The sequence below is a fragment of the Coccomyxa subellipsoidea genome (genome assembly GCF_000258705.1).
Source record: "Coccomyxa subellipsoidea C-169, whole genome shotgun sequence".
Taxonomy (NCBI): Eukaryota; Viridiplantae; Chlorophyta; class Trebouxiophyceae; family Coccomyxaceae; genus Coccomyxa; species Coccomyxa subellipsoidea.
In genome coordinates, this window is record NW_005178034.1 from 758,313 (window position 1) to 786,047 (window position 27,735).

At 54.0% G+C, this 27,735-nt stretch overlaps 5 protein-coding genes across 5 annotated transcripts; 3 read left to right on the top strand and 2 right to left on the bottom strand.

The window, feature by feature from the left end:
- Positions 1-182: 182 nt before the first annotated feature.
- On the bottom strand, positions 183-6,732 carry COCSUDRAFT_42320 (hypothetical protein; the record flags this gene model as incomplete). Its single annotated transcript, XM_005647158.1, has 19 exons — positions 183-344; positions 531-677; positions 969-1,164; positions 1,385-1,626; positions 1,828-1,958; positions 2,096-2,135; positions 2,247-2,337; positions 2,393-2,488; positions 2,838-3,013; positions 3,258-3,356; positions 3,661-3,795; positions 3,974-4,070; positions 4,294-4,415; positions 4,631-4,763; positions 4,930-5,193; positions 5,456-5,639; positions 6,048-6,157; positions 6,267-6,384; positions 6,573-6,732. 19 exons carry the CDS (start codon positions 6,730-6,732, stop codon positions 183-185), a joined length of 2,703 nt encoding a protein of 900 aa, XP_005647215.1.
- A 780-nt stretch (positions 6,733-7,512) lies between these two features.
- COCSUDRAFT_42321 (hypothetical protein) lies at positions 7,513-11,717 on the bottom strand (the record flags this gene model as incomplete). Its single annotated transcript, XM_005647159.1, has 9 exons — positions 7,513-7,673; positions 7,868-8,006; positions 8,254-8,414; positions 8,540-8,675; positions 8,819-9,283; positions 10,150-10,314; positions 10,654-10,787; positions 10,952-11,105; positions 11,589-11,717. 9 exons carry the CDS (start codon positions 11,715-11,717, stop codon positions 7,513-7,515), a joined length of 1,644 nt encoding a protein of 547 aa, XP_005647216.1.
- Positions 11,718-12,388: 671 nt separating this feature from the next.
- Positions 12,389-15,290, top strand: COCSUDRAFT_53625 (acyl-CoA dehydrogenase NM domain-like protein). The gene is made up of 8 exons (XM_005647160.1): positions 12,389-12,747; positions 12,873-13,067; positions 13,176-13,399; positions 13,514-13,621; positions 13,804-13,959; positions 14,198-14,368; positions 14,581-14,666; positions 14,884-15,290. The coding sequence occupies exons 1-8, from the start codon at positions 12,495-12,497 to the stop codon at positions 14,936-14,938; spliced, it is 1,248 nt and encodes a 415-aa protein (XP_005647217.1). The 5' UTR covers positions 12,389-12,494; the 3' UTR covers positions 14,939-15,290.
- Positions 15,291-15,552: 262 nt separating this feature from the next.
- On the top strand, positions 15,553-20,303 carry COCSUDRAFT_66336 (kinase-like protein; the record flags this gene model as incomplete). Its single annotated transcript, XM_005647161.1, has 12 exons — positions 15,553-15,892; positions 16,058-16,172; positions 16,320-16,513; positions 16,686-16,875; positions 17,073-17,386; positions 17,561-17,729; positions 17,913-18,142; positions 18,630-18,715; positions 18,917-19,056; positions 19,165-19,268; positions 19,556-19,732; positions 20,052-20,303. Exons 1-12 carry the CDS (start codon positions 15,701-15,703, stop codon positions 20,301-20,303), a joined length of 2,163 nt encoding a protein of 720 aa, XP_005647218.1. The 5' UTR covers positions 15,553-15,700.
- Positions 20,304-22,066: 1,763 nt separating this feature from the next.
- On the top strand, positions 22,067-27,307 carry COCSUDRAFT_63815 (hypothetical protein; the record flags this gene model as incomplete). Its single annotated transcript, XM_005647162.1, has 12 exons — positions 22,067-22,214; positions 22,386-22,530; positions 22,823-22,951; positions 23,333-23,430; positions 23,754-23,920; positions 24,460-24,644; positions 25,014-25,216; positions 25,648-25,808; positions 26,088-26,195; positions 26,343-26,456; positions 26,608-26,685; positions 26,822-27,307. 12 exons carry the CDS (start codon positions 22,067-22,069, stop codon positions 27,305-27,307), a joined length of 2,022 nt encoding a protein of 673 aa, XP_005647219.1.
- Between the last annotated feature and the right edge of the window lie 428 nt (positions 27,308-27,735).

The following is a 27,735-nucleotide window of genomic DNA, read 5'->3' on the forward strand; positions in this document are numbered from 1 at the left end:
ACTGTCAAGTATCAAAACCAGTCATTTTCAAGTCTTTTTTCATCAATATATCAACCAATGCGTCTACCACATCCCTCGCATATGTCTCTAACAGACAAAAGTTCTCCAGTCTGGCTACAAGATCGTATCCCTTCACAATCAAGGCATCGCCCAAAAAGTGCAAGTCATTCAGCCCGGCGAATTCAGCCGTCTGACTGCAGGTAGGCAGTGCACAGCGCCACAATATCTGCATTAGCCCTGCGCCCGGCGTCTGCTGCCACCAGCTGCACATCTGCACGGCTGCCGGCCGCCTGAGCCACCTCAAACGCGTGCCGCAGCAAACCCAGCTTCAGCAGAGACTGCACCTGCACCATGCGCATTTCCACCCCCCGTGAGCCACATGCCTTTCTACGGGCACAATTGCCAAACAAGCATGCAGTGGGGTTTCAGCATGAGAGATGGTACCCAACATGAGTAGTATAACATGGCGCAGGGACTTGCATGCATCCAACGAGGGACAGAAGATTCCTAAGGGCACATTAGGGGCCCACCTTTGAGCGATGGGAGCGCATGGAGAGTACAAGTTCCTCGGCAGGGCTGGTCAGGTCGTCCTCTCCTGCCCAGGAGGCTGCCCAGCTGTTGCCCGACACCGGCCGCTCCTGCCCATTCGCCAGCCCAGCCACCGCCGCTGCAAGCACCTGTTTAAACCACAAAGACAATCATTCCCTTGTTGTTGGTCCTCTTCAACCACTCTAGGCAAGCATTACTACAATCTCGTCCATGGGACGGCTCTGTCAAGACATAGCCCACCCACCAAAGCAAGGTGTGCAGAGACCCCCCACGACCAATAAATTGAGTGACTGCTGCACAACATTCCTCCTAGCTTGTCCCAAACACATGATGCAAGCGCTCTACCAGTCCTTCCTGCTGGACAGATTTTCACAGAAAAGGCAGCCATGCCAGCAAAAACTTGCAAAACTGCAGCGCACCTCGTCCCATTCTGCGTCGGTGATGGTACCCTGCACGCTCTGCAGCAGGCTCTTCAGGGCTGCCAGCTCATCGCGGCGCGCCAGGCTGGCGGCCACCGATGCAAAAGTGCGCGCCGGCCGATCGCCGCCGAACGCATGCAGCGCCCGGAAGGCCAGGTCAAAGTTGACCGGCAGCAGCCGCTCCGCCACTGCAAGCCTGCACTCACCCAATTTCTTATGCTCTGGAGGGTTATTTTATTGTCATTCTGGCAATTTGCTCACAATGCAGCACGCCTGTGAGATTTGCGTCAGGGCATGCGAGGAAATCAATGTGAGCCAAGTGACCTGCCGGTCATTCGCATGCACTACATTGCATGTAATGTATGAAGCTGCACTTTTTTTGTGCAACCCCATGCAGGAGAAATAATGTGGGTCACCTGCGCTGCTGCATTGGAGGTGCAGAGGGAGCAGGGCAGTCCCGGTAGAGGCAGTACAGCGCCGGGGCCACGGCCGGTGCAGGGGCGGCGGGGCCGACACCCGGCAGCCGGAAGCCCAGTCGGCCGCGCGCCTCGGACGCCAGCATGGCGCTGACGCAGCGGTACACCTCAGCCTGCAGCTGCGCCTGCGTTGTCTGCTCCATCAGCTGCGCCGCACTCAAGCGCATGCCCCCAGCCACGCCCTGCACATCCACAAATAAAAACATCGCTTTCTACAACTGCAGTTTGTTCCAATACGCTGCATGGCCGGGGGAAAGCAATGGCACGCCCGGATGGGGTTCCCAGTGCTGCTCAATACTGTGCATGGTGGAATGATAAATTCACTGCTTGTTGAAGCCTATTGCAAGGAAAGAAAAGGTGCAGACAGCTAAGGGGTGCCTCACCTGTTGACGCGATGGTGTGCTGTTCTGCAGAGACTCCAGGGCGGTCTGGAAGTGCACCGCTGCATTCTCCAGCAGCCGGACGGCGGTGGTGAAATCCGGCGCCATAGACGACAGCCGCACACATGCCACGCCTGCCAATGGTCAGACAATTTCTCACTCACCCATTCAAACTCAAAGAAAGAGAAAAGTCACATCAAGCTGCAAGGTGTCGGTCATTTGTCCCTAAGCGCCACAGCTTGAAGTGAGCGCATGTCTATCCTTCCCTCACCCCACTGAGGTGCGCAGAAGCTACGCAGCAGGGCCATGAGCTGCACAGCAGGACAATCCTCTCACAGGAATTGCTACTACCCCTACTGGCAACCAGGCAAGTAAGCGAGCAGGGTAAGCCCCTGGCTGATGTTATCTTATCCAAGGCTCACCTGCTTCGTCAGGCCTCCCGAGCGCCAGGTGGCACCTCTGCACGAACTGGAGCCGGGCTTCCAGGGGCAGCGATACGTCAGCATCAGCATCCTGCGCATCAGCTCCCTGCTGCCAGAGCCGTCTGCAGAGGCGTTCCAGGGCGGACCTCCCCCTGGGACCCCCGGCCGCCAGCGTCCGCTGCTGCGTGCGCAGCTCGTTGTGCCGGCAGCACAGATCCAGCAGATGCGTGCTGTTGCCATACCTGCACAGCCATCTTGTCGCTCCTGACTGAGAAGGAAGAATACTTGCAACACCATTTCTATCTTACTAACTTAAATTGCAATCTTGAATTCAAAATAAATATCTAGGAAGAAAGAAGACTGATTGATTTACAATGTCGCACACAATGGTTGTCTAACTCAGTGCTTAAGCCCAGCAAGCAGCTTCTGATTCTACGGCTGATTCCATGCTTGCAACCGCTGGCATTCACTTTGCGGCTGGACTTGCCAAAGAAGGAGTCCAACCCTTGGCACTCTCGCCCTTTGGCTCTAGCCAGCTGCCACTCTACGTGAACATGATAGGAAGCAGGGACACGCAGACAAAGGCAGCACCTGGTGGTGATAGGCTGGCCTTCGCTGCTGCCACCAGATGAGTCAGCGCTTGCGGGACTTCCTGAGGGAGTGGGTGCGGGGGCGGGAGGGTACAGCAGCTCGCAGGCGGCTGCCGCCTGGCCATGCTTGAACATGAAGGCCAGCAGCTTGGCAGGAGCATACTCCCTCAGCAGCTTCTGCAGGGAAGCCAAAGAAAGACAATCTTTAAGCCGCAACCCCAATGCTGCCTAATTTTATATTGAAACGGCTGTCTGGTAATAGTACATTTTATTGGTCCCAAATGAAAGAGCTCGACTGTATTTACAAAGCCATGCATGTCCTCGCATCTCTGCCTTTCCGGGTACTCGCATGTTCAGCATGTCGAGATGGCATCTCAGCGTCCAGTATATTTACACTCACAGGAAGGTAACTTCCTCATACCTCTGCCAGTGCATATCGCCTGCCCACCATCTGCGCCTCTGGCATGCTCTTGTAGGCAGCCTGCTCGGCCGAGGGCAGCCTCTGTGGAGTCCTCAGCATCTGCGCACACCCACACCAGCCCTTTCTTAAATAATATGATTGTTATCACACACTTTTCCTGCTGGAGGTAAGGTGCGTCTGCAGACAAGCTGCAGGTGAAGACTGCCCAATATCCTACCACTTGATGGACTCGCCAGATCCAAGCAAAAGCCGATCAACCATGGGCGCGTTGCTTAGTATTTGTACTGGCCCCCGTCAGCCGGGGCCTCGTCTAGGAGACATAGGAGACATTTTGCATATCTAGGAGTAGATTCCAAAACCGCAGGGATTGCTGCAGATGAAGGAGGCAAAGGAAAGGGCTCACCTTCAGGAACTCTGCTACAGATAGGGACTCTTCGCCATCCTCCAGTGTGGCTGAGGTGAGTGCAGTGCACAGGTCCTGCAGCGCTGCCAGGTTGACAGGAACGGTGTCCTGTGTCCAGAGAAACCACTCAGCACCCTGCCTTTGCCACCAGCATTTCACACATATGTACACCTTTTCTATCCTGACAGCTCTGGTCACCTCTGCTTCACAGAGTTGCCAGCAAGTAGTTGGCATGTTCTGGTACATGTGATCACAAAGCAAGGGAACAGCAATGCATGACAATGGGCACGAGAGAGGCATGGCTGAGTGAGACCTCAAGAAGGGTGACAAATCGCTGCGCCACATCAGCGCTCCCAGGGGACCGTAGAGCGTTTGACAGCCTCCCCTCAGCCTCCTCATAACGCGCCAACCTGCAGGATGCACACCTCACCTCAATACAACCAGCAACATTGCATTGATCTTGACGATGTCAAAGGCGACTGAGACGACCCTCGTTCGAGAACAAACGAAATAATGCAATCAAGCATATACACCGCGAGGCAGCCCTTGCCTCCTACTTGGCGCTTGCGCTGCCTTGTATGTCTTGCATCTCTCTTCTCGTTTATTGAAGAGCACGAAGAGGGCCATGCTCACATGATGAGGGAGTGCGCCCACTGCTCCCACACAGCGCAGGCATCCAGGCCCCACCGCTTAGTCACATAGGCTGCCAGCGCATACTGCTCCTCCCGCACCAGCCTCCCCACCAGTGCTTCGACCTGAAATGGTACACATGTCACTTCCTGATGTGCTGAATGTCTCCGCCATGGAAAGGCATTTGCAAAATTCTGGGCGGTAGCCTTCATGCTGCACGGCATATGTTTCTAATTGCTATCTTCGTCGCCAGATGGAGGCTATTAAGTGGCTGAAAAGCAGGTACAGGAGCAGAGATCAATGTCAGGCCTGAGCAACATGCAGATGGACAAGGGCTGACCTGTTCGTTGGACTCCATGTCATCCAGATTGATAGGGACCAGGTTCCCCAGCAAAATCTGTGCCATATCAGCCTTCTGCGCCAGCGACGCCACGCGCGTCCTCAGAGCAGCCGTCGCCGTTGACGCCTTGGCGCTGCGTGAAGATTGGCACTAATTTTGCACCCTCTTTGACTTACAGCCATTGCTAGATCCTTTTGTGTGTTGCTCTGCAAACAGCGTTTTGAGCACAAAAGATTGCAGTTAGGGCTGTCACACGACAGCTTGCTCTAAAAAACCTCTTCAAATTTGAGGAGGCGCACCTTTTGTGGCCTGCCTTGGTTAGGTCGTCCAGCTGGCTGCTGGCAAACTCCAGGACGTCCACAAGGGTGTTGGCCGCCTCCAGAGCCCGCTCCATCTCTGTGGCATCATGTGCAAGGTCCTCCAAAGGCACGCGCAGCTGCCCGGAAGCCAGCTTGCTCGCAATATCCAGCGCTGACTCAGCCGCCACCATGCGCGAGGAGCACAGGGAGAGGATCTTGCGCAGCAACCTGGCATTGGGCGCCGTGACAAAGTGGTGGTTCTCCCTGCAGAGCATGCAAGCACACCGTCAAAGGCATGCCATCCTTTTGCATCTTTGTTGGGGGTAAAACCCCTTCAACATCCTGGATGACGCCTGTAAGCTTCTCTGCGACTATTATACCCTATTAGCATTTTGTGTGTGGCATCAGTGTTGATCTGCAGGCATGCAAGACATGAAGGCAGCCACTCCTGCACAACCTGCAAACAGCGGGCAGGGCTAGTCTGAGAGTGGACACTGCACACTTGGTTGTTCTGGAAGACACCCACCTGAGCTGCTCGTCTGCGTGCTCATCTCCAGACAGCACCTGCCACGGCACAATGCCTGCCCCCTGGCCCCGCGGCCCGTGCTGGGAGGGGTCTTCACCCCACCCATTCCCCTGACCTCCCAATCTTTGTGCCAGATTGGACGCAGCAGCCTGTAATGTGTGGGTGGGAGTTTGGCTGTGAGGACCTGTGCAACACAGCTTGTCAGGATGCTCGGGGGTGCCACAAAGGAGTTGCAAGCAAATTGCAGCTTGGTAGATGCATGGGCCCCGGCTGGCGGGGGGGCGGGAATATTATTGAGCACCGGGATAATTACTTGCGGGGCAAGAAGCTATTGCTTGGGATGCGAAGAGGTGCCCTATCCTGCAAGGGAGGCATCATTCCCCGATGGGGAACTGAGCACCGTGCCCACGGTTGACTGGGAATTGCTTGGATCTGGCAAGTCCAACAACGGGTAGGACTTGTGGCAGCCTTAATCTGCAGCTTGTCTGCAGAAGCTAGCTTGTCTGCAGACCCACCTTGCCTCTGGCAGAAATAGCATGTGATAAAAATAATTGTTAGATATTGATGCATGAGAAAAGCAGGAGGGACTCACTGGGGATGCTGGCAGTTGAGGAGCGGCGACTGAGGGGCACAAAGCTTGGTGTGCTGCCTCGCCTTGACAAAGTGGGCACAACGTACCATCTGTCAAACTGCACTGCGCGCCTGCAGCCATACAGAAAATCCATCTCAAGTATTTTTCAGTAGGATTGGCTGCATCTAGAGGTATGCATCCTTGTTGCCCTTACAGAATGTGCAGGTTAGCAGATAGTACCTTGCATAGTGCAGGAGCATGGTATCATCCTGCAGCTTCGGCTGAGCTGCCAGCACATCTTTGGCAATTGCAAACTGCTGCGTCATGATCAGCGACTCCACTATCAGCGGCGGAGAACCTGCATGACATAAAAGCACTCTCGACTTGCGTTCCAAAAAATACCCCGAACACAGCTGCACCTCAAATAACTTGAAAGATTATGTGCCTCATTTGCACCAAGGACAAGATGCTTAGGAGTAGCCTTGCTGTAGCAGAGAGTTACTGCAGCAGAAGAGTGTCTCAAGGGTCCCAGGGCATCAAACTCACTGAGAAGGTGCGCGAGGCGATCAGTCCAGGGTTGGGGGATATGAGACAGGGTGTCCAGGCCCAGCTGGGTGTCTTGCAGCTGCTCCAGAAGCTGCGCGTGCCCAGAAAGGGCAGGGGTCAGCGTGGAGAGCAGTGAGACCAGCGCCTGCCGGTGCTGCATGTCTGGCGCACATGCCAGCACCTGCAGCGCTGTTGCTGCTGCATCATCTGGCGGCAGGCTCCTCAGAAACCTGTAGTAATCCGTGCAACATCTTCTTCATGCTCGTGCAGGGATATATAATTATATCAGGCATTTTGTAGAGAGTACAAGTACAATTTGCCTTGCCTGCATTCCTTCGAGCAACAAGATTGTAGATACATTGTCAAGGCAGATGCATGCGCAAGACGTTTCATAAGGGTCTGAGTCTGGACAGAAAAGGTGGGCTGGGAGAGGATTGCCTCTCACTTGAGCACTTTAACAAGGCCGCCTCCTTGGTGTGATGGGGTGTCCAAGAGAACCTTTATGTGTGCAGCAAATGCCTGCACGGGCAGAATTTGTCAGAGGATTCTATCATCCCAAGCTCTCTGATGGATGTCATGCACATTGGCAAAACTCCAGGGGTGCAAGAGAGCGGACAGTGGGGGGATTACCTCGCGAGCCAGGGAAGCAGGGACTGGATGTGATCTGGCGAGTTGGGCAGCTGCTTGGTATGCTTCGCATGTCAGCAGACGCCGCACCAGCAGAGGCGCATCAGAGTGGTACATTTCGTGTATGTTCTGCCAACACCTGCCAAATAACCAGCAGAATCCCACTCGGTGGTGCACGTCTGATCGCATGTCATCATGAAGCAACACAATACAACACAATTCAAGTGACTTGAATATACAGACGTCTTCACTGAGGATTTAATCCCTGAGAAACATGCCAACAGGACAAGTTTTAGCGTTGGGAGACAAATTCTCACTTCATTTCCAGGCGGGCCTCTTCATGGCTCAAGACATCCCTGCAGAAAGTGAGGCAGGACAGCTTTCCCTGCAGCTCCTGCTGCAAGCTGTGCTGCTGCGGCAGGTGTGTCTGGCACATGACCAGGAGCTCAATTGCCTGCTCCAGCTCCCAAACTCCTGAAAAGTCAAAAAGCATCCTCAGATTTATAGTGTGAAATCCCTCAAAGCTTTTGACACCTCCACAAGTATATGCAGATATGTCACTCATGCCCATGTTCTATCGTTCCCTGCAATCAATATACAAAAGTGTACAAAGTGAGCCTTGCAACATACCAATTTTTGTGCTGCAGGTGGGAGGTTGAAGTACTTACCCAAATGGCGGAGCACAAGTCTTGCAGAAATCTCTCTGTCCTTTATGCGACAACAGCACTCCCACAGGAATTTTTGGTCGTCATCAGTCGCGTCCATTGTAGCGCTGGAAGTGCTCTCCCTGCCATCTGACATGCTGTCCTGCACATATCCAATTATGCCTTTTATAAAGCAGCATCACCCTAAACCTGAAATTCTGGGAGCAACGACCCTGCAGCAATGCACTGCATGATGAACCCATGTATTGACATGGTTGTGCATGCGTTGCTAGCTCTGCTGCTTGTCCTAATCATGATGTAAAACCTGAGATACTTGCAACACTGAGGGAAAATATGTATGTTTAGAAAATGCGTCCCTTTCACAACATTTAAGTAAGTGGAAAACCCACCTGCATGAGCTGGAGAGCCACGCCATCTACAACTCCTGTAAGCAGAGCATCCGAGGCACCACCGTCCCTGTCAGCCATAGCAACGGCTTCCTTCCAGCGCCCAGCCTGAGATAGCTTGTTTGCCTTCCGCCTGGGGTCTGCAGCTTTTGCTGAGGTGCGGCCTGTCAGAAGCAAGACACATACATCGCCCTCAGAAGCCTGAGACTGCGAAGTTAGCAGGTTGGGGATTCAACGGGAAGCGGAATGGCTGGCATCAGGGGTGCATGCAAGGGGGCAAGGGGCATACAATGTTCGGCAGCAACCTCGCTGACAGAAGCCAGAGCAGGATTGGTTTCCAGCTGTAGCTTGATCCATCTCCCCAGCGGCTCAAGGTTCTCCGCATGCTTCAGAGCAAAGAGCAGCAACTGCTCCTCTTCCTTCACCTGCACACAATAAATTCACTAGTTAGAAACATATTTCCACAAGAGAAGTGCGCAAAGAATTGAGACCATTTGATCCGCACGGGCAGCACCTGCAGCTTCATTGCAGCTGTTTCATACAGGCCAAGGCATGCCACAATGCTCACCCTGCTCTTTCTGCGCTGCAAACCAGCGCCGTTCCCATTGACTGCAGCAAACTCCGAGGAGGCATGCGACGTGGCCTGGCTGCTCTGGCTGGCTGCATCACTGCTGCTGGAGCTCGGCGACTCGGTCGGGCTGCTGTTGCGGCTGCTGTCTGCACGCGGCGGCGATGCGCCCCTGCTGTCCCCATGATGACCGCCATGTGAGGCCGGCGACGCGCCGATTGCAGCTTCCCCGAAGCTGCCCGGCAGGAGCGGTGCGGAGCCCCCAGAGAGGCCGTTCAGCCGCTGCAGTACAGCGAGAGCAGCTGCCAGCGTGGCGCGCAGGGGGGAGACGCGGTGGAGCTCGCTGAAGGCCGGCAGCTGCATGCTCAGCTTTGACGGCTGCGCCGGGGCGCGTGACTCGCTGCCCAATGCGCCCAGAATCGGCAGCACTGACATGTTCCCGACTGCTGTGCCTTCCTCCTCTGCCTGCTGAGTATGCAAAATCTGGGCTGTCAAAGTTAATAGCAAAGGGATGAATGCATGACAATGAAACCTGTGGAGTCCGACTGAGAACAGATTGCGCAATCATCTCCCTGATTGTGAGAAGGCGAACAGCAAGCTGGAGTGTGTGGAGTTTTATGGTGGGGGATGGTGCACCTCCTCAGCTATGCGGGTCATAGTTGGCGCTCCACTTGATGCCACAGCTGATTGTCCAGTAATCTTTGTCACGTCAGCATGTGCATGCCTTGGCAGGACCCTGCAAAGGAGCTCTGCGTCACCAGCAAATTCCAAGCCCCAACGGCAGGATGGGCATTGGCATCCGGGATCTCCTATACTCTGTTTTTCCCCTGCACACCACCGCCGCTAGCCTCAGGAAGTGCAACTTGTACTATGCGGGCCGAACAACTAATGTCAACATATTGAGAACATACTGTATATTGGAGCCACCTTGAGATGCATCCTCCTGCACAGAAATTAGAAGAGAGCCAGTAAAACCACCTGCACCCTGTGTGTCTGCGGCTGTCTCCGAAGTGGGAAGGCAGACTGGGTCAAGACAAGCCCTTAGCACCTCATCCACCTGTACAGCAATGCGGAGTGGCTCACAGAAAGGAAGGCGCACAATAAGCGCTCTCAGGCCATGCGCATGTGTCAAAAAGTGTGGCTTGTGCGGACAGGCAGGCCACCTCACAGTAGATGGACTCAGAGTGAAACAGGGGGTTTCATGTGCACCATAACCGATTCAGCCATTGAGCTTGATTTGCATGTGTGATCTGCATGACAAATTTCATCATTTCAGGACCCCTGAGAAAAATATTCAAGGGTGAACGGAGCAGGCACATGTCAAGCCTCACCAGGTTGCAGCCCAGCAGGGCGGCCACGCGCTCGGCAGTGGCATCGGCGCAGCCCCAGTGGACTACCAGCCGCAGCAGCAGCGCGTCCGGCAGCTGTCGCAGCATTGCAAAGTAGTTCTGCGCCTCGCTCGGGGCCGGGTCTGCCGCAGCCACCTCATCCCCAACCTGCGAGCCACAAGATCACAGATGACATCTATGATGTCTGGTGGTCTGTCAGTGGAATGCCGCTTTGCACATGGCTGATGGTGCAGGGAATCATGCAATCAATAGCTTGACCCTTTGATCAGGCTGTTTGCTCCAACAACACTATTGCATGTTGAGACAGACAAGCAGTGGCCTCTTGCAACAAGCCATGAACCCGGGCACTGTTGCAGCAGCCGAAGTGACAGAGCTGCTGCGATTTATCGGCTTGCTGGGGCGTTGTAATTCTGGGGCTTTGCTGTAGTTGACAGTATGGTGGCATGAGGAGAGGTAGCAGCATCAACATGGAGCTTGCAGGCCCACCTGTGCGATGTAGGTCAGCATGGCGCTGAGATAGTTGCATGGCCTGCTGGCGTCCAGCGCCTTTGTGGGCGACTGAGCATCGCCAATGTCAGACGCTTCGACATCCGCGCGTCCTTCATTATCCAGATCCAGCCCTGTGCAGTTGACAAGCAATGTGCCTGTTTCTCACATGCTCCGATTGTTACAACTCACTGGAGCACTTAACTGCCTTTCACCCTTACAAATATGTACGCAACTCACGTAATTCATGTGCTAGCCACAAAAAATGCTTGGAGTAGCTGCATGTCTGGCAACTCACCAGAGCTGAAGCCGATGTCCTGTAGTGCTACAAGGGGATCAGCTGGCGCGCTCTCATTCGTCAAAATTTTGGCCACATTGTGCAGGACACCGCTGAGATACTGGTGCTTGCCGAGGCGCGCATTCTCCTCAGCTTCATCCAGCATCATGATGGCCTGCAAGTCAGAAGCAGCTCAAGGGTGAAGTTAGTTTGCTTTGTATGAACCCATCTAAGCCTGTCAAAAAGAAAGGCTGCTTGGGCAGGGCATTTGTGGCAATTAGTCACCTTGTCTCTAGCCTGCTGTCGGGTGCCACAGGAGTGCAGAGCTCGCATGCCTGCCACTAAGGCCTGCCATGCAGGGGGGTTCCCTTCGCCGCTTTCTGTCTCTGCAGCCAAGCGCTTGAGACTGGACAGCAGCCGAGTGGCAAGATCCTTCAGCAGGACGTCCTCTTTAGTTGCTGTCTGTGGCCAGCTGCAGTCTACCTCCTGCATTGACATGAAGGCGCTTAGAAGGTAGATCCGCCCGTCCATCAAAGGCATCCAGCCAAGCATGAGCTTGCCTCGCCTCATAAGGAGCATGTAAGAGGCACAAATCTACGCAAGCCTGTACAGGTTCTCCATCTGCAGAGAATGCATGACGACGACACGAATGAGTCACCTTCAGCCAATCTTGTGCCTCATGGAGGACAACGCCAGCCTCGTGAGCCGTCCCATCGCACACTGCAGCAGCTTCAACACACGCCAGAAAGCGCTGCAAAGGGAGTGCTGCAGCTGGTTCCATTTCCATGCTGGCCTTTCAAAATAGTGCTGCATGCATGTATACGATTCAGGTAATCTGGAAGCCTCAAATAAATACGCAAAAATACTCACTATCGAAAATATAATAGACAGTGAATACAGATGGGAAGAGCAAGAACTTGGGGAAGTGCACTTTGACTTACCGACACTGGCAACTCGGACAAATTCCACGCTACAGTTCATAAAGCCTTGTGGACTTTCTGTACAACTATAGACGTTGATATCTTGTCATGCCATCGTGAGATCTGCAAATTACAGGAGCTTTCGGGGTCTTGGATGTCTCAATGTAAGTGACAAATTGGCTCTGTGAGACCAAAAAAATAACACAACGACGCTGTACAGTGACGCAATTTCTGCTTCACAATGCTTAGAAATGACGAAATGGGAGATTGTCCATGCCTCTTTTGTCGAGATCAGAGCCGATCCCTATACAATTGCTTTGCTTCAAATCTGAACATCAGCGCCCACGCATCAAACTACTGGGTGCAAATCTAAGTAGCTCCATCAGTGTTTTTCTTAGCAAATTCAATTACTGAACTCGAATCCTTGCCTTTAAGGGGCGCCATCACATGGAATGCTCATGTGCCCATTGATGAGTCAGCCTCTGATGTGGATGATCTTCGAATCTTGGACGCATTTCAAATGCATTTGTGATTGCCAGTGTCTCCTAAATTCAAGTGCGTGCTGGTATACAGTTATTTCTTGACAATATTGAAGCGAATTGAGGCCTTGCAGCGCAGTCCTTGGTAAAATTACTGGACACGGCATGTTGCTGAGGAGGCTCACAGACGCAGTCCTTAAACGTCAGCAGTCCCTCCACATACGAAATGTGGTTCCACAATTATACCGAGGCCAACATACTGCAGAGCACGATGACAGCGATGCCCTGGAATTCAGAGAGCTTGTACGAGAATTTGCTCAACGTGTTGTGGCTCCTCACGCTGCAGACATCGACACAACCAATGCATTTCCGCAAAGCGTCAATTTATGGACAGAACTCGGACAGATGGGTCTTCACGGTATGTTTCATCTGCACAGCTTTCTCAATGTTTCTGCAGCATCCTGGTCTTTCATCAGGTTCTGAAAAGTGTCTCACTTATTTAGTAGAACTCTGGAATCCTATGTATATGGCTCTAACCCGCAGGCATTACTGTTCCGACCGACTTTGGGGGCCTGGGCCTGGGGTATCAACAGCACTGTATAGCGATGGAGGAGTTAAGCCGGGCATCAGGCTCTGTAGCTTTGAGCTATGGAGCACACAGCAACCTGTGCATCAACCAGATCATCCGGAACGCAACAGAGCAGCAGAAACAGAAGTATATCCCTAAGCTCTTGACAGGCAAGCCCCTAGAATTCCACGCTTTCACAGTTACCATTCTATCTACCCACTGCCTTATCATGTGTCAGACATCCCTTATTGTTTCTTGAATTCTGATCTGGTCCACAGGGGAACATGTGGGTGCCCTAGCAATGAGTGAGCCAGGCGCGGGGTCGGATGTGGTGAGCATGCGCATGCGGGCAGACAAGGTGGAGGGTGGCTTTGTGCTGAATGGCACCAAGATGTGGTGCACCAATGGCACCGTCGCCAACACGCTTGTGGTGTATGCAAAATCTGCTCCTGACAAGGGGCCACACGGCATCACTGCCTTCCTCATTGAGAAGGGCATGAAGGTTTGTCCAGCCAGCAGTGCCAGGACAACGGTTCATTGTTTCACCGCCAGATCCCAGTGGCAAACGTGGCTTGCTTGGTCTTCCCTGGAAAGAACATGTGGTGGCGCACTGCAGGGCTTCAAGACAGCACAGAAGCTGGACAAGCTCGGCATGCGGGGGAGTGACACATGCGAACTAGTCTTTGAAAACTGCGAGGTACCAGAGGAGAATGTGCTCGGACAGGTGCGAAACCCTCTTCCTTTGCACTCAAAGTCTTGTTGCAATATCAGTGCGCGCTCAGCATGTGGCACGCATTGGGAAGACTACAGCCCACATGCGCATGTGGATGAGCGCTTGTGGATAGTGCATGTGGTACTTGAAGGAGGCTCTTGCATGATGGCTTTGACAGTGCATGTGGGCCGCAGGTGGATCAGGGTGTCTATGTGCTGATGTCCGGGCTGGACTATGAGCGGCTGGTGCTGTCTGCCGGGCCGCTGGGGCTGATGCAGGCTGCGCTGGACACAGTACTACCCTACATCCACGAGCGCAAGCAATTTGGGCAGAAGATTGGCGAATTCCAGGTGCCACTTCTCCTTATGCAATTTGACATGTACAGTTGCATTGGCAGTGTCAATAAAGAGAAGAGGGATGCAGACATCCAGGCTCAGCGAGGAGAATCTCAGCTAGAACTCATGCATACGATCATTCATTTTCAGGTCAGCTCCAATTGGGCGGGTTTGTCTGCACCACCAAGTTGCATGCAGATGAATGGTAAGTACTACATCAGAGAGCTGAAGCGCTGCTGTTTCTGGCGCGCAGCTCATTCAAGGCAAGATTGCGGACATGTACACAGCAACAGCGGCCACTCGCGCATTTGTGTATCGCACTGCGGCTGATGCGGATGCCGGGCGAGCCAATCGGAAGGACTGCGCGGCCGTCATCTTGTATGCTGCAGAGACTGCCACACGCATGGCTTTGGATGCTATTCAGGTGCGTGCAGTCGAGTGACACAAGGAAGAAGATAGGAAGTTGTGCCATCGGTCAAGCAATGCAGTCTGTCAAACAAGTCACAGATCACTTGGGATGAGTTGTCCACTTGATCGTCATGGTGGTCAAAGGTTGCCAGGTGTGAGGCAGCAATTCCAGCTAAAAATCTCATTGATATGAATCTTGTCATCTTGAACGTGCGTTGGTGTCAGCAGATACTGGGAGGCAATGGGTACATCAATGAGTACCCCACAGGGAGGCTGCTGCGCGATGCAAAGCTGTATGAGATTGGGGCGGGAACGTGAGTAAACTGCAACCCTCTCTGATGCAGTCGAATCATTCACGGATGATCTGCCTAGCATTACCAGATGTTCTGCATTGCGTCCTCACACCGATGCTATATTCTTGTGCCACCAGGGATCTGAATTCTTTTCGGGAGCTTTGTACAGAGTCTTCTGGCCAGTGCACGGCTGTTTGCAGACCTGTGATTGGCTCACTGCAAGTGTGCATGCATGCAGATCGGAGATCAGGAGGATGCTCATAGGCCGGGAGCTTTTCAAGGAATATGCTTGATGTGGATCAAGGGACGTCCTCAAGATCGAGCTCCGGAGATTGGTGAAGAGCTGGATTCAGCTGCCAATTGGCCATTGAATGTTGACACGTGCATCATATATTGACATCATGATGGTCAAGAATGATGCCCAAGAATATTGTACACTAGTGGCCGGCAGATGGGTGATCACTATGATCATGATTGGTGTGCAATTGCTTGCCTTGTTGTCTCCACATTACTGTATTATATAGATGATCTGGGTGCCATCTCAGATTTCTCATGTCTCTTTGGATCCGGAAGCTCTGGAATTGAAGTGCTCAAGCTTGCTTTTATGCACTAACAACAATGGTAAAGATCGCAATGATGGTGAGCAGTGATGGTGGCATTCACATCGCCATAAAGCTGCTGAGCGCTGTGCACACAGGCAGATTCCCGCCGCAAAAATCCATAAATCCATGTGGACAGCAGCATCTCCGTATCTTTCCACGTGCCACGCTGACGTCGACGCACGGCTGGGGAGGCTTAGATCATCGAAGACGCATGCTGAGATCAGGCACTTCTTTGGAATATGAGAGGCCAGAATTGAAGCGATCTTAGACATTGAAGTCTTTGACGTGTACTGGTGAAGAAGCTCTCGGTATACACCCTTTTCCGCGCTCTTGAAAGCGACTTGTATGGTGGCAGATGCTAGGCAGCGAGTCAGGGGTACAGCGGTGAGCTCGACAGGGGAACCTGAATGCCGCTGAACATCGCTGGCCACGGGCCGGGTCCTGGCTCCGAAGATGGGCGGGGGCTGTAGTACCACTTTGGTTCCCTTGATACTTTGTATCTTTTTGCTGTCTGCCTGGTGTCAGCCAGAGGACTTTGTGCGGGTTCGGGACAGTTTTGAATTAGCAGCCGCACTTCGAAACGCTTCGCTGTACTCTCAGAACCAGACAACCTCCACCACTGTGCTGTTGCAGCTCCACGACTGGGTGCCTACCCTTACCTAGACCTCACCAAGTTGCTGCGATTGATGTCCACTGATCAAATCAATGAAAGCCATTCGATTTGTAATTTGTGAACCCCACCTACTCTTCATTCCTTCGTGCTTTAGCTTGTTGATCGAGCTGATCAAAATGAACCTTTGGCTGCTGCAGGGGGCAACAAATGTCACACAGTCTTCAGATTATTTTACACTGGACAGGAAGGATTGGGCTGTGCTTGGGCCAGTGTACATATGGCCTGGCCAGCGTGTGCGCCTCACAGCGCCAGGTGAGGAGCTGCCCCGGGTTGGCTTGCACCGGGGACAACGCCTTGGAGACAATTACACATACATGGATGTCAAGCATTGTTCTCATCTTTATACTTCTTAATTTCGGTGTGTCGTCCCTTGACAATAGTTTGATGATGTGCTCGCAGGTCCGCAGCTCACCCTGGACTTTGCTGGAATGACAGCCGTCATTGCACAGAAGCAGGGCTCCTTCCTGGAAATCGACGGCATGATCATGCGTGGCTTTGCCAGCAGGCACATCCTCAACAGGGATGTGCCTCTGAACTACATTATACCCAACTTTGGAGCATGGCCCAGCATCGTTGCTGAACCGGGAGCGCAGGTGCTTGGCATTCCGTCGGACCCACACCGTGACCCTGTCTGCTTGACGTCACGCTGTATTCGGCGCATTTGCGGCGCTCTTGTGCACCAGCAAATGTCTTAGAGCGTCCTATGCATTCTTGTGATGAAGTGACTGGTGCACAGGAAGTTGACGATCATATTGTGCATTGCAGATGAAGTTTACAAACGTGACCACCTTCTTCCTGGACGATGACTGCAGCACCTGGGCCCGCGACCCACGGGCGTCCCCCATAAACCTTTACCTGGACAACGGGGGGACCCTGCAGAGCAATGTCATTGCCGTACTTGACGGCGGGGTGCACGGGATCGATCTGCCAGTCAACAACGCCCAGGGCGCCCAGGGTGAGCGGCACCGATACCCTCCTGCAAGGCGCGAGCGAGCTCTGGAGGTTAAAAGTCCATGAAAGCCAGAGCTGCACCGCTGTACTGTCCAGCCACGATTGCCCCATGGATGGCTGTGACACAGTGCTGCTGGCGCGCATGAGGATGAGGGTGCTGCGAGCAGCACTGTTTGACTTGTTGCCGGCTGGTGTGTGCAGTTGGGAGCGTGTCGCTGCAGTACATGGACTGCAGGGCCATCTGCGTGCAGGACCCCAGCAGCAGGGCCTTTGAGATGCTGCCGAGCCCGACAAGGGCGGCGCCGAGGCCGGCCACTGCGACCGCAAGCGCTGCGGCCTCAGGAGGGAACTCTGGGAGACGGCGGCTGTGGTGGGTGTGGCTGGTGGTGGGACTGGGGGCCTTGGCCCTGGGGTTGCTGGTGGGTCTGGGGGTCTTGATGCTGGTGCTGCGCCGGAGGAGGCGGCAGAAGGAGGAGGAAGAGAAGAATGCGCCCTTGGAATTGGCGGCCATGCAGGTATATCGAGCGGACTCAGCATACTAAAGCATGCACTCAAGTGTCCACTGTCATCCTTGATTTACCTCAGGAATTCCCTCGTAACGCCCATGCCGAAGTGACCTTCACAGCTTCACTTACTCGCACTGCTGTTGGGAGCAGAGTTGGCATGACTAAAGGTGAGGATGCATGCAGGGTGCCAAGATTGCTTCGTTGGAGTCGAGGAGTAGTTTGGATGGGAAGGTGATGGATGGGGTGTCGTTGCCGGAGCATTGGCGGAAGCGGTGGCTGGGGCCGCTGCAGGGGGAGCAGGTGGAGATCGGCCCTCTGCTGGGGCGCGGCGGCTATGGCAAGGTCTACAAAGGTGTGCTCTCCTTCCCTGCCTCACAACCCGCCCTCCTCTACATTTTACTGCTGATTGCCTCCTTGCTCGGCTGCTCTTAAGGACGATGAGTATGCCATCATGCAAGTACGTAGGGGACTGCATGAAGCAAAAGAGTGATGGTGCTAGATATTTTGAAGAGAAAAATGTGTTTGGCATGTGCAGGGCGATGGAAGAGTGCAATGGTGGCGGTGAAGATTGTGGAGCACTCACACTTCCCAAAGGACCACCCGGACAGGTCGCCCCAGTCAGATCCCACCAGCAGCGATGCAAAGATCGCGCGTGAGATGCTGCTGAGCACATCCATCTCCCACCCCAACATCATAGCCACCTACAAAATCTGCACCATCCGCGTCGGCAATGTGCCTGACTCTGGCTCGCTGGATTCCCATGAGGTGGGTGCCTGTGCTCCACTGCCTTTCTTGATACCTGCACACGGCAGATTTGTTGGACCATGTCAGAGTCTGCAGCCAATTTGGTGTTCAATCGCACGGGCAAGAAGGGCCCATGGAGTGCCATGAAGGCTCGAGCCGGCTTGGCATGCCACAGCCAGCCAGTGAAGCAAGCGGTCGACATCAATTTTATACTTGTCAACCTGAAACCCCCACTTCTTCAATACCCATTTATTATAAAGATGTTCTGCAGGGCTCTCCTGTACGCTCAAAAAGCTCTTATCTTGTGTTCCTGCAACCCCAAATTTGGCCCACTTTACTAGCAAAATGGGCTTGTTGGGCTGCAACTTACTTATATTAAGTTTCTGCAGGCAACTCCCGCACCCCAAAAACCTATTTAAAAACCATCCCGCAGGCTTGGAAAGTATTGTTCCCAAAGAGTGAGCGTTTCTTCCTGAAGAGTAGTAAAATCTTTTCGACTGACGCTCAGGGAAGTGCGGAGGAGTTGCGGCGGCGGCTCTCCACTGGTGTCAAGGTGGAGCCAAGCTCCGTGGCCAGCTCATGCAACAGCGCACGGTAAGGGAGCGATTGATGTTGGCTGGTTCGTGTTTGCGACATAGCACAAATTTGGTTGTATGTTTCGTGGAAAATTTTCTAATAAAGAGCGTGAAGCCCACTTTTGTGTCTGTTGCCACTCCTGCCCAAAGCAAACGCACACGTCTAGACGTGTGCGATCCAAATTTAATATCTTGCACAGTGTGAAACACTGGTGCGCAGGGAAGCGGGATCGCTGCTGGAGACGTGGATCCTGATGGAGCTGGCGGACAGGGGCAGCCTGTCAGATGCGCTGAGGGGCGGCCGCTTTCCGACGCATGATTTCACGGCCATCTACAGATGTCTGCTGGATATCGCCTCTGGTGCGCCCCACTAGTGGCTGAAACAGCTTTCTATTAAGGGAAATCCTTAAATAAAATCCGCTATCAAATATGCAGCAGGACATCTGATCGATGTGTGGTTGTGTGCAGGTGTGGAGTACTTGCATGACTCTGGCCTCATACACGGCGATCTGAAGTCTGCGAATGTGCTGCTGAAGTCGACCGGCACGGATGCCCGCGGCTTTGTGTGCAAGGTGCGTACATGAACTCTGCGCAGTCATCCTTGGGCCTTCTAAATATGGCCCTTCTCATGTCCACCTTAACAGTATGCATGCCGCACAGCTCGGCGCCGGCTCGATATCCTCAAGCCAAGATGAGTCTCCACCATCTATCAAGTATTGCCCCCTTTGTCTGTTCTGTGTTCAATGTATCAAACGTTTGCAACTCTGCCTCAAGCTAGGACTGGTCTCTTTTCTCTGTCGACAGGCGTCGGCATCGTCTGTTCTGTTTCCAAAGGTGTGCAATTATGCCTTTTGTGCAGTTGGCGGACTTTGGGCTGTCGCGCGTGCTGGACCACGAGAAGCACACGCACATATCCACGCAGACATACGGCACCGTGGCCTACATGCCGCCAGAGCTGCTCAGCGACAGCCGCCTCACGCGCTCCGCCGACATCTACTCCTTCGGCATGCTCATGTGGGAGCTCATATCTGGGGAGGTGCGCACGATTCCCCCGTCTCAAAGACCTGGTTAGGAATTGACAAACAGGTGCTTCGGATTGAGTTTTGGATTTCACAGATCGGTGGTTGCAAGCTGGGCATTCCTCCTTCAGTGGCGGCTTGTCATTGAATGTTCGCTTATGGATCAAGTCGCCATAAGTCGCTCAGATCGCAGCTTTTCAGACAGCCATGCCTCAACATGGGGGTTTGTTGCGCTTGCGCAGATGCATCCTCCTTGGGCGCTGCGCAGGTGCCACCCATTCATATCTGCAGACATGCCCGGGTATTAATTTGTGTGCCTTTGTGCTGCCTGCGCAGGTGCCCTTCGACCGCATGACAGTGGGGCAGATCTTCTTCGCAGTGGTGCAGGAGCAGCAGCGGCCGCCCATCCCTGAGAAGGGCGTTCCTGCACCCTACTTGAAGCTCATGCAGCGCTGCTGGAACACCGATCCCAAGCAGCGACCGGAAGTTCCTGAGGTCCTCGCAGCCCTGAAGCAGCAGTACAAACACCACCGCGCCACCAATATCTCAAAATCCCTCTCCTCGCCGCCCGAATCTAAGCGGTGCTGAGGCTGCACATTGCTGCGTGCGGCATCCCCTCTTGACACCGGATGCTGCCGGGCAAGCTTTCGAGGGATCCCCATAGATGGCTTGATTGGGGAGGCAGCACAGAGCGTGGAATTGAACTGTGGTATGCTTGCTGCAGCTGCGTTGCGACGCGAAGGTCAGGGGCAATTGTGGGGCTTGGTGGCTTTTAGTCCCAGCTACTCTTCTTGCGGCACTAGTGACCGAGACAATGGTCCTTTTTACATCTTAAAACTGCATTCAGGACTGGTCGAAAGAAGTGGCTCTCTCTCTCTCTTATATTAGTAATCAGATGTGTGCGGCGAGACACCTTCTGCTTCATCCCATGCTTCCATTTTTGCTTGCAATTTGCTGACAGCTGGTGAGCTGGACTTGGCTGTAGGCAACTTTTGCTGCTGGTGCCAGGGTCCGGGCAAGCACACATTTCGATGTGAGCACAAGGGACTGGCAGTAAAGGCTTTGAGTCTGCAGGTGCTGAGATGATCGATGGCTGATGTGCAGAGGCAGCACCTGGGTGCCCCCTACATGGGTTGCTACTGTGCCTTCCGTGCTGTCGCTCTGCCGATCACTTTCCGCTTTGCCAGGCTGTGCTGTGGGCAAGATACAAGTCAGCATCGAAAGGTAGTTTGCAACAAAAGGCTGCGCTGTCCCTGTGATCACAGGGACTTGTTTTGGGATGGTGCACTGCCTCTGAACTGAGCTGATCCGAGCCGTCTATCCTTTCAATGACAGAGTTTAAACGTGGGTTTGGAAGAGGTCGCATGCAGCAGGAATGACTGGAGCCTGGTGATGCGTTGAAGACTGGAGCAGCATTGGGCATCTTGTCAACCATTGCTGACAATTGATTTGTATCTGATGTAGTTTATGCGTATACTCTTGCAATTGAAAGTCAGTTGGGAATGCAGCATATGTTTTGAACTTCAAGCATAAGTTATTGTGTCCCGCCCCCAGAAGTAATGGCCTGTTGACACGGCCCTAGCTCTGGCAGTGATGCTAATGAATTTCCTGGTGGGTGTGCTGTGCACGCTGGGGGGTCCTGAAGAGCAGCAGCTAAGGATCACTTGCAGGTGTTCCTATATCCTTCGTTCAGGCCTCAACCAATGCTTGCCTACAGTGTAATTTACTATTGGAAATTCGGTGCTAGCGCTGCTGCCTGACACTATGGCGATGCATTTTGCGTGCAATGCTGCCACTGGGCAGTCAGTTGGTGTACTCTTGCAATGACCAGTACTGCTGCTGCGTGCTATCGTGAGGGTCAGTCCAAGCACCTTGCCTACAGGCATGTCCATCAGCAGGCACATGTCCTAGCCAGCTTGCGAGCTAGCTTGCCTGATCAGGCGCCCCTCCCGGAGGCCTTCAAGGCTTGGGTGCCTCGATAAAGGAGATCGGGATCGTGTTTGCACCTTCCCCACTAAGCCTTGGATGTGATATATAGTACGTTGCAGCTTGGATGCGGACCTAAACAAGTCCGAAAGCCAGCGGAAGTACTTCTAAACAGCCTTTGGCATTCAACAGATCTGGACATCTAATCACGACACTCAGCCTCTTGCTGTGCATAAATTGGAAAAGAGTATCTGACATATACATACATGGTAACGATGCTCCTGAAGAGTATCAGCTCTTTTGAGTACCTAAGGAGGGAACCCAACAGAGCGATCTCAAGGATCCCATAGCATTTCCCTGGAAATTCGAGCCCGATGGCAGGCAACGGAAGTTCGATGATCAGTTCTGTGCTGGAACATCTGAAAATGGAGGACATTCAGCTCCTCCTGGAAAACAGAGGTCTCCCTTCCATCGGCGACAAGCAGTCGCTGACCGAAAGACTTCAAGGGGCCCTGTGCGAGGAGATCTGCGAGTTCGAGTGGGAACAGGGAGAGGTTCCTGCCTGCCATGCAGGTGCAGATCCTCCGAGGCTGCTGCAGATCCTGTCTTTGGGTTCTGATAGGACTGTGCCTGACCGCTGAGTGATTACACATTGATGCATGCATCTGTTCTTCAAGTGTGCGAAAATCAAGGCGCTTTTCCGTGTTGTGAAGTGATGCAATTGTCGCTGCTGCTGCAATGCAGAGATCATCGGGGCAGGGTGCAGCATGTTCACACACCACAACAGCGTCTACGTGTTTGGGGGCATGGACGATGAACGCAGCGAGCACATGTCAATGTGGAAATGGGACCTGTCCAAGGACGAGGGCTTTGAGCCAGTCAGCTACAGGTGTGAAGCGCTTTTTGACTCCTTGCGCTTCCCATCAATTGCAGACAAACCTCCAGGAATTCCACGCATGCAGTAGCTGTACAGATTCAATACAGAAAGCTCTTACATGCCACAGTGCCTGTCGGTGACATCACGGCTTTCAGCTGTACCACTCCACGCCCCGCAAAACGATGGAACCTTCTTCCAACTCGCATGGCTCCCACCTGCTGCCACCTCATCACGGCGTGGATTCTTTGTCATGCTGCATGCTCCAGGGCGCTGAATTGTGACACTGAACGGCTGCATGGCGCAGGGGGGTGGTGCCTGCGAAGTTGACGGCGGGGCACTACGCGGCGGTGCATGGCAACGAGCTGTGGGTGTTCCCGGGGCCGCGCAACCACAACATGCGCCGTGTCTACTGCCTGGACATGCTGCGATACAGGTGAGACATCCTGCAGCTTTCTCATCCTTTGCTTGCCAGAATCTTGCCTTGATGGGGCCCATGGTGTTAATGCTGAGTATACACTTATTGTATTGCGATGTATCGACAATGGTCAGCATTTGCTCCACCACCTGCCCCAAGATCTCCCCGTACTGCCATGTCGCTCAAGCTGACTGCATACCACTTTGGATGGTAGAGCTGGCTTGTCACCCTTTACCCAACCCTCTCAATTGCATGACTTATTCTGATGGCAAGCAAATCCCCAAGACTCGACGCCTGCAAGAAGCAGCAATCGACACAGGTTTAGGGCTTCTCACATCTCGCCTGATTGTAGAGTTTGTGCTGGGAAGGCATGCGTCAAAGGCGGCTGTGGCATTGCAGGTGGGCAGAGCGGACGGTGGTTGGAGATCCCCCGAGCGACACACACTGCCGCCGCAACCTCAATGCAATGCTGGACGGCCGCAGACTCGTTGTTGTCGGTACGGCCCAGCCCCCTTGTGAATAAATCTATTTTTTTGCGCTGTGCCAGGATTGCGCTCTGCGCAAGAGTTTGCAATGCCATCCTGGACTTCCTGAAGTGTCGTTAGGAAAAATTTTGTACAGTGTATGGTAGCTTGTGTCCATGCTGCATTGTTCGCAAGGGGTACATCAACCTTCTTAACACCTTAACGGTGGTGTCCAGATAAGAGCTTTGTCCCTATCCGTTAAAATGCTTGCCAGCACCGGCAGCTTGCACACGCCACTTCGTCTTGCGGAAGGATATTATTTTGAGACTAACGGGGCGTTTGTATTTGTTGCGCAGGGGGCCCGACAATGGACAAGGCGTTCTTCTTCGACTTTGAGAGCCGCACATGGTCGTCGCGCGCATGCAAGGACGTGCTGCCGTCGTGGTCCTTTGGGCACGCCGCCAAGCGCGGCCGCTCCATCTTCGCTGTCGGCAGCCCCCGCGGCGAGATCGGCACCCTCGAGGTGCCTACTCTGACCCTGCTCAGAAGCCGTTTCTGCTCCCCGCAAAGGGCTTAAAGTAGATGCCATAGGGGCGCTGCGCACATTATCCATGCACTCCTAGCAAGGGGTCTCATAAAGAGGCGCTTCCTAGAATGAAAAATAAAGAGGTTCCTCCTTTACTAGCCCCTGGTTCCCAGATGGAGTTCCGCACAGGACTCATGAGCACGATCACTCCTCCTCTGGTCCTCATTGTCATCAGGAAGGGCCTCATGAGATATCGTGCAAAGCTTAATTGATACCCATCGTTCCCTCTTTCATGGCCGGCGCAAGTTGCCCTGGCAGGCACAATTGCGCAAGCCATCCTAGGGAACAAAAGCAAACCTCCCCCGTGTAGCCTTCTTGAAGGCCAGCAAAGCTTCGCGCTGTGATGCCGGCCTCAGGCATGTTGGGGGTAACATTCTGTGGGCATCGTCATGCACTCCTGCAGTCAACTGCGGCTGAAAAGAATTATTTCTCTCCAATGTACTAATGTGTCCACATGTGCCTGTTCCATGATACAGGTAAGGGAGCTTGATTTGGCGACGCTGAGGTGGCGGAGGGTGGGTGCAACAGGGTCCCCTCCGCCGTTTCGGATACACTCCAGCGCGGCGGTTGTGGGCGACAAATGGATCATACACGGCGGCCGCCGGCCCGGCAAGTTCAATGTCACCAACCAGACCTTCGTCTACAACTTCACCACAAACAGGTGCGCTGCTACCTGTGCACTCCTGGAGAATGCCCTATCCAGACTTGTCGATTCCACTGCGCCCTAGCCAAATGAAATCTAGCCGGTCATGCCTTTTCATGGGATGATAGATCAATGCAGAATCTGCACCCCTGTGCATATTGGGGTAGCAAGCTGGTGGTATGCTGCCAAGCAGCATGTTGAGCTGGGCTGCTTTGAGCTGATGAGGGACTGAACCTTGACTATTCCAGTTATCAGAATATAAATGCAGTCCCTACTCAGCTCCATGGCCTTGCATGACATGCTGCAGTTAGGATGGTCCCTCCCACCAAAGCAAGCAAAGGCGAGCATCACACAATCTGGTTGCGTTAGGCTTTTTCCCAAGCGCAGGTGGTCGGTGCTGATGGCGGAGGGTGACGTGGCGGCGGCGCGCGAGTGGCAGGCGGCGCTGGGGCTGCAGGACTGCATGGTGGTCGTGGGCGGCCGCGCGGACATTCCCGACTTTGAGCCCATCCCGCTCTCCTGCGACACCATGGCCTCCGCCGTCGAAATCCTGTGGTACCGCGCGCCTCCGCAGGCCCACGCCCCCACCGGTGCGAGCCTTCTCTCTATTGTTATTACACGCTTTTCCTGCCAGAGACAAGGTGCGTCTGCAGACAAGCTGCTTGTAAAGGCTGCCACGTATCCGTCCCCTTGATGGACTCGCCAGACCCAAGCAAGACCCTATCAATTGCGGGGACGGTGCTCAGTATCTATCCCGGGCCCTGCCAGCCGGGGCCGGATTATATACGACTGGACAAGATGTGTAAGGCTGCACGTATATTCACGTATGCAAACACCGATGCAGTACGGATGTGCGGCTGCAGTATCCTTGTGCATGTAACTGAAGAAATAAGAGAGGTGTGCAGCCTTGGATTGTGCCCCGTGTGACATTTTCTGTGCTTTTACTGGCCCATTGGCTTATAATTAAATGCAGTGCTTCCTGGGGAAATCTGAGGAATGAGGCGGGGGTGTGATATTGCAGGCAAGGCGGCGCTGCTGGGCAGTGTGAGAGGCCTCTGCGGGTCGGAGCACCTGGCGGATGTGTGCCTGATCGTGCGCGGCCGCCGCATGCCGGCTCATCGCCATGTGCTGGCGCCGCAATCGCGCGTCTTTGAGCGCATGTGGAGTAATTCCATGTCCGAGGTAACACCCTGTTTGTTGAACTTTTGACCTCTGAATTTCCACAAGCTATCTTTTCGTATTTGCATGGGTGGAGCCCACCTTGCCTATTACACACCGAAAAGGACATGACCTGATTAGCACGCTCATCAGTTCTCAGTGTGCATTGTTCCCAGAGGCAACCAGCTATTAAACTTTTGCATGTTCACAAACGTTCTGTGGAGGGAGGATCGGCAGGGCTTTAAGCAGATTAGCGCTTGCTGAGCTGCAGATCAGCACTGAGTGGCTTGTGGTTTTCTACAGATGGAGACGGCCGAGGTGACTATCACGGACCTGTCTCCAGAGACAGTGGAGTTGCTGCTGCAGTACTGCTACGGCTGCCTCCACAAGATGCCCACCGACCATACAGAGGTGATCACCGCTGCTCTCTGCGAATTGCTTGACATTGCCAACCTGGCTTTGCCTTGGGCTTGCTAGCTGCGAGGCTGTGTTGTCAGTGTGACACTGTTTTGTGCTTGTTGGAGAGTGGGAGGCAAATGGGGGAGATCGTGGCCGCAGGTGATTGACCTGTTCAAGGCGGCGGACAAGTATGATGTGCTGGGCTTGGTGCAAGAGTGCGTGGCCAGCTTCCGCGAGCTGACAGGCGCTGATGAGGTGGCACCGCTCCTGCAGGTGTGTGCTGCAGATCAAAGTCTTACGACTACCATCTATATCAGGCAACATTTGTACATGTTTGCATATGTTGTTTGCACTATTGTCTGCCTGGGAACCTTTTTCTCTGATGGGTGCCTAATTTGAATTTTGTCCTTTGTCATCTCTGCAGGTTGCTGCGGAGAGGCACAGCGGCGAGCTGCGCGCAGTCTGCGTGGACGTCACAGCGCAGTGCCTGCCAGACGTTCTGGTGAGGCATTCAGAAAGCTGCATTTGTGGTGTAGCGCTCGTTCTGTGAGACACTGAGACCGCATTGACATCGCAGTGGCAAGACCAGCTATCAAGGCGCATGGCAGAAAGGTAGAGATAGAGTGCTGTGACCACAGGAGACGGAGAGTTTCAGGCAGATGGTGGCGCACCAGCCAGACCTGGGCCTGGATTTCATCCGGGAGACCGCGCTGCGCCTGGGCTGCCCCTGCATGCCCACCACTCCTGCACAGCAGCCAAACGATTCCCCCACGCACGACCCCCAGGCAGAGTCCCCACCCTCAACCTCCGCCGGCTACAAGCTGACGCCGGCGGCGGCTCCCGCGCTGCCGGCTGCGGCAGCTGCCGAGGAAGCCGGCAGCAGCAGCGGGGGCGAGGATGCCGGAACGCCGCGCGAGACCAGCGGCGGCCTGCCGGAGGGCCCGGCGACGCCGCCGTCGCGCGGCCGCTCTGGCCACGGGCCGCTGCCGCCGGATGCTGCGTTGCACAGCCCTGTGAGCGCCCTGCGCAGCGCTAGCGCCGGCCTCGCCATTGACGTGCCCCGGGACGGCGGCGGGCCGTCGATGCCCGTCCCGGACAGTCGTCTGAATCCGCATGCTGCTTAAGGGCTTGTGCACTCGCCCTTAGGCACGTATGCATGCGAGTACCTGGGCCTGCACCTAACCCAAGGCTCAGCACAGACTGGGGATTCATTAAGAACTTGAAGAGCCTCGAGTGGCTGTGCTGCTGCGCTGTTGCCAGATGAGCCATGTGTGATGCACCCTTGTGCTCTATGTGTACATGTACATGACTGTGGTTTATAACGGTGTTTGACGCTGGTTTGAACTTGCATCTCTGCAGAGAGAGCAAACCGCTGTAGAGCACATCCGTTTTGAACTGGGTGCCATTCCCAGTTTTGGAGTTGGTGTGAAGCCAATGTCCAAGGTGTACAATTAGTGACCAATATTTTCATTCTCTACAGTTGTGTGTGTGTGACTTTGTCAAAGTAAGAGCAGCGCTGTAAGAACTTAACGTCGCAAAAACTTTCACGGAA

Coding starts and splice junctions, on each gene's coding strand:
- COCSUDRAFT_53625 (XM_005647160.1), top strand. CDS start 12,495: ATGTTGCTGAGGAGGCTCACAGACGCAGTCCTTAAACGTCAGCAGTCC. Junction 14,369..14,580: donor TGGCTTTGGATGCTATTCAG/GTGCGTGCAGTC, acceptor TGGTGTCAGCAG/ATACTGGGAGGCAATGGGTA. Junction 14,667..14,883: donor TATGAGATTGGGGCGGGAAC/GTGAGTAAACTG, acceptor GCATGCATGCAG/ATCGGAGATCAGGAGGATGC.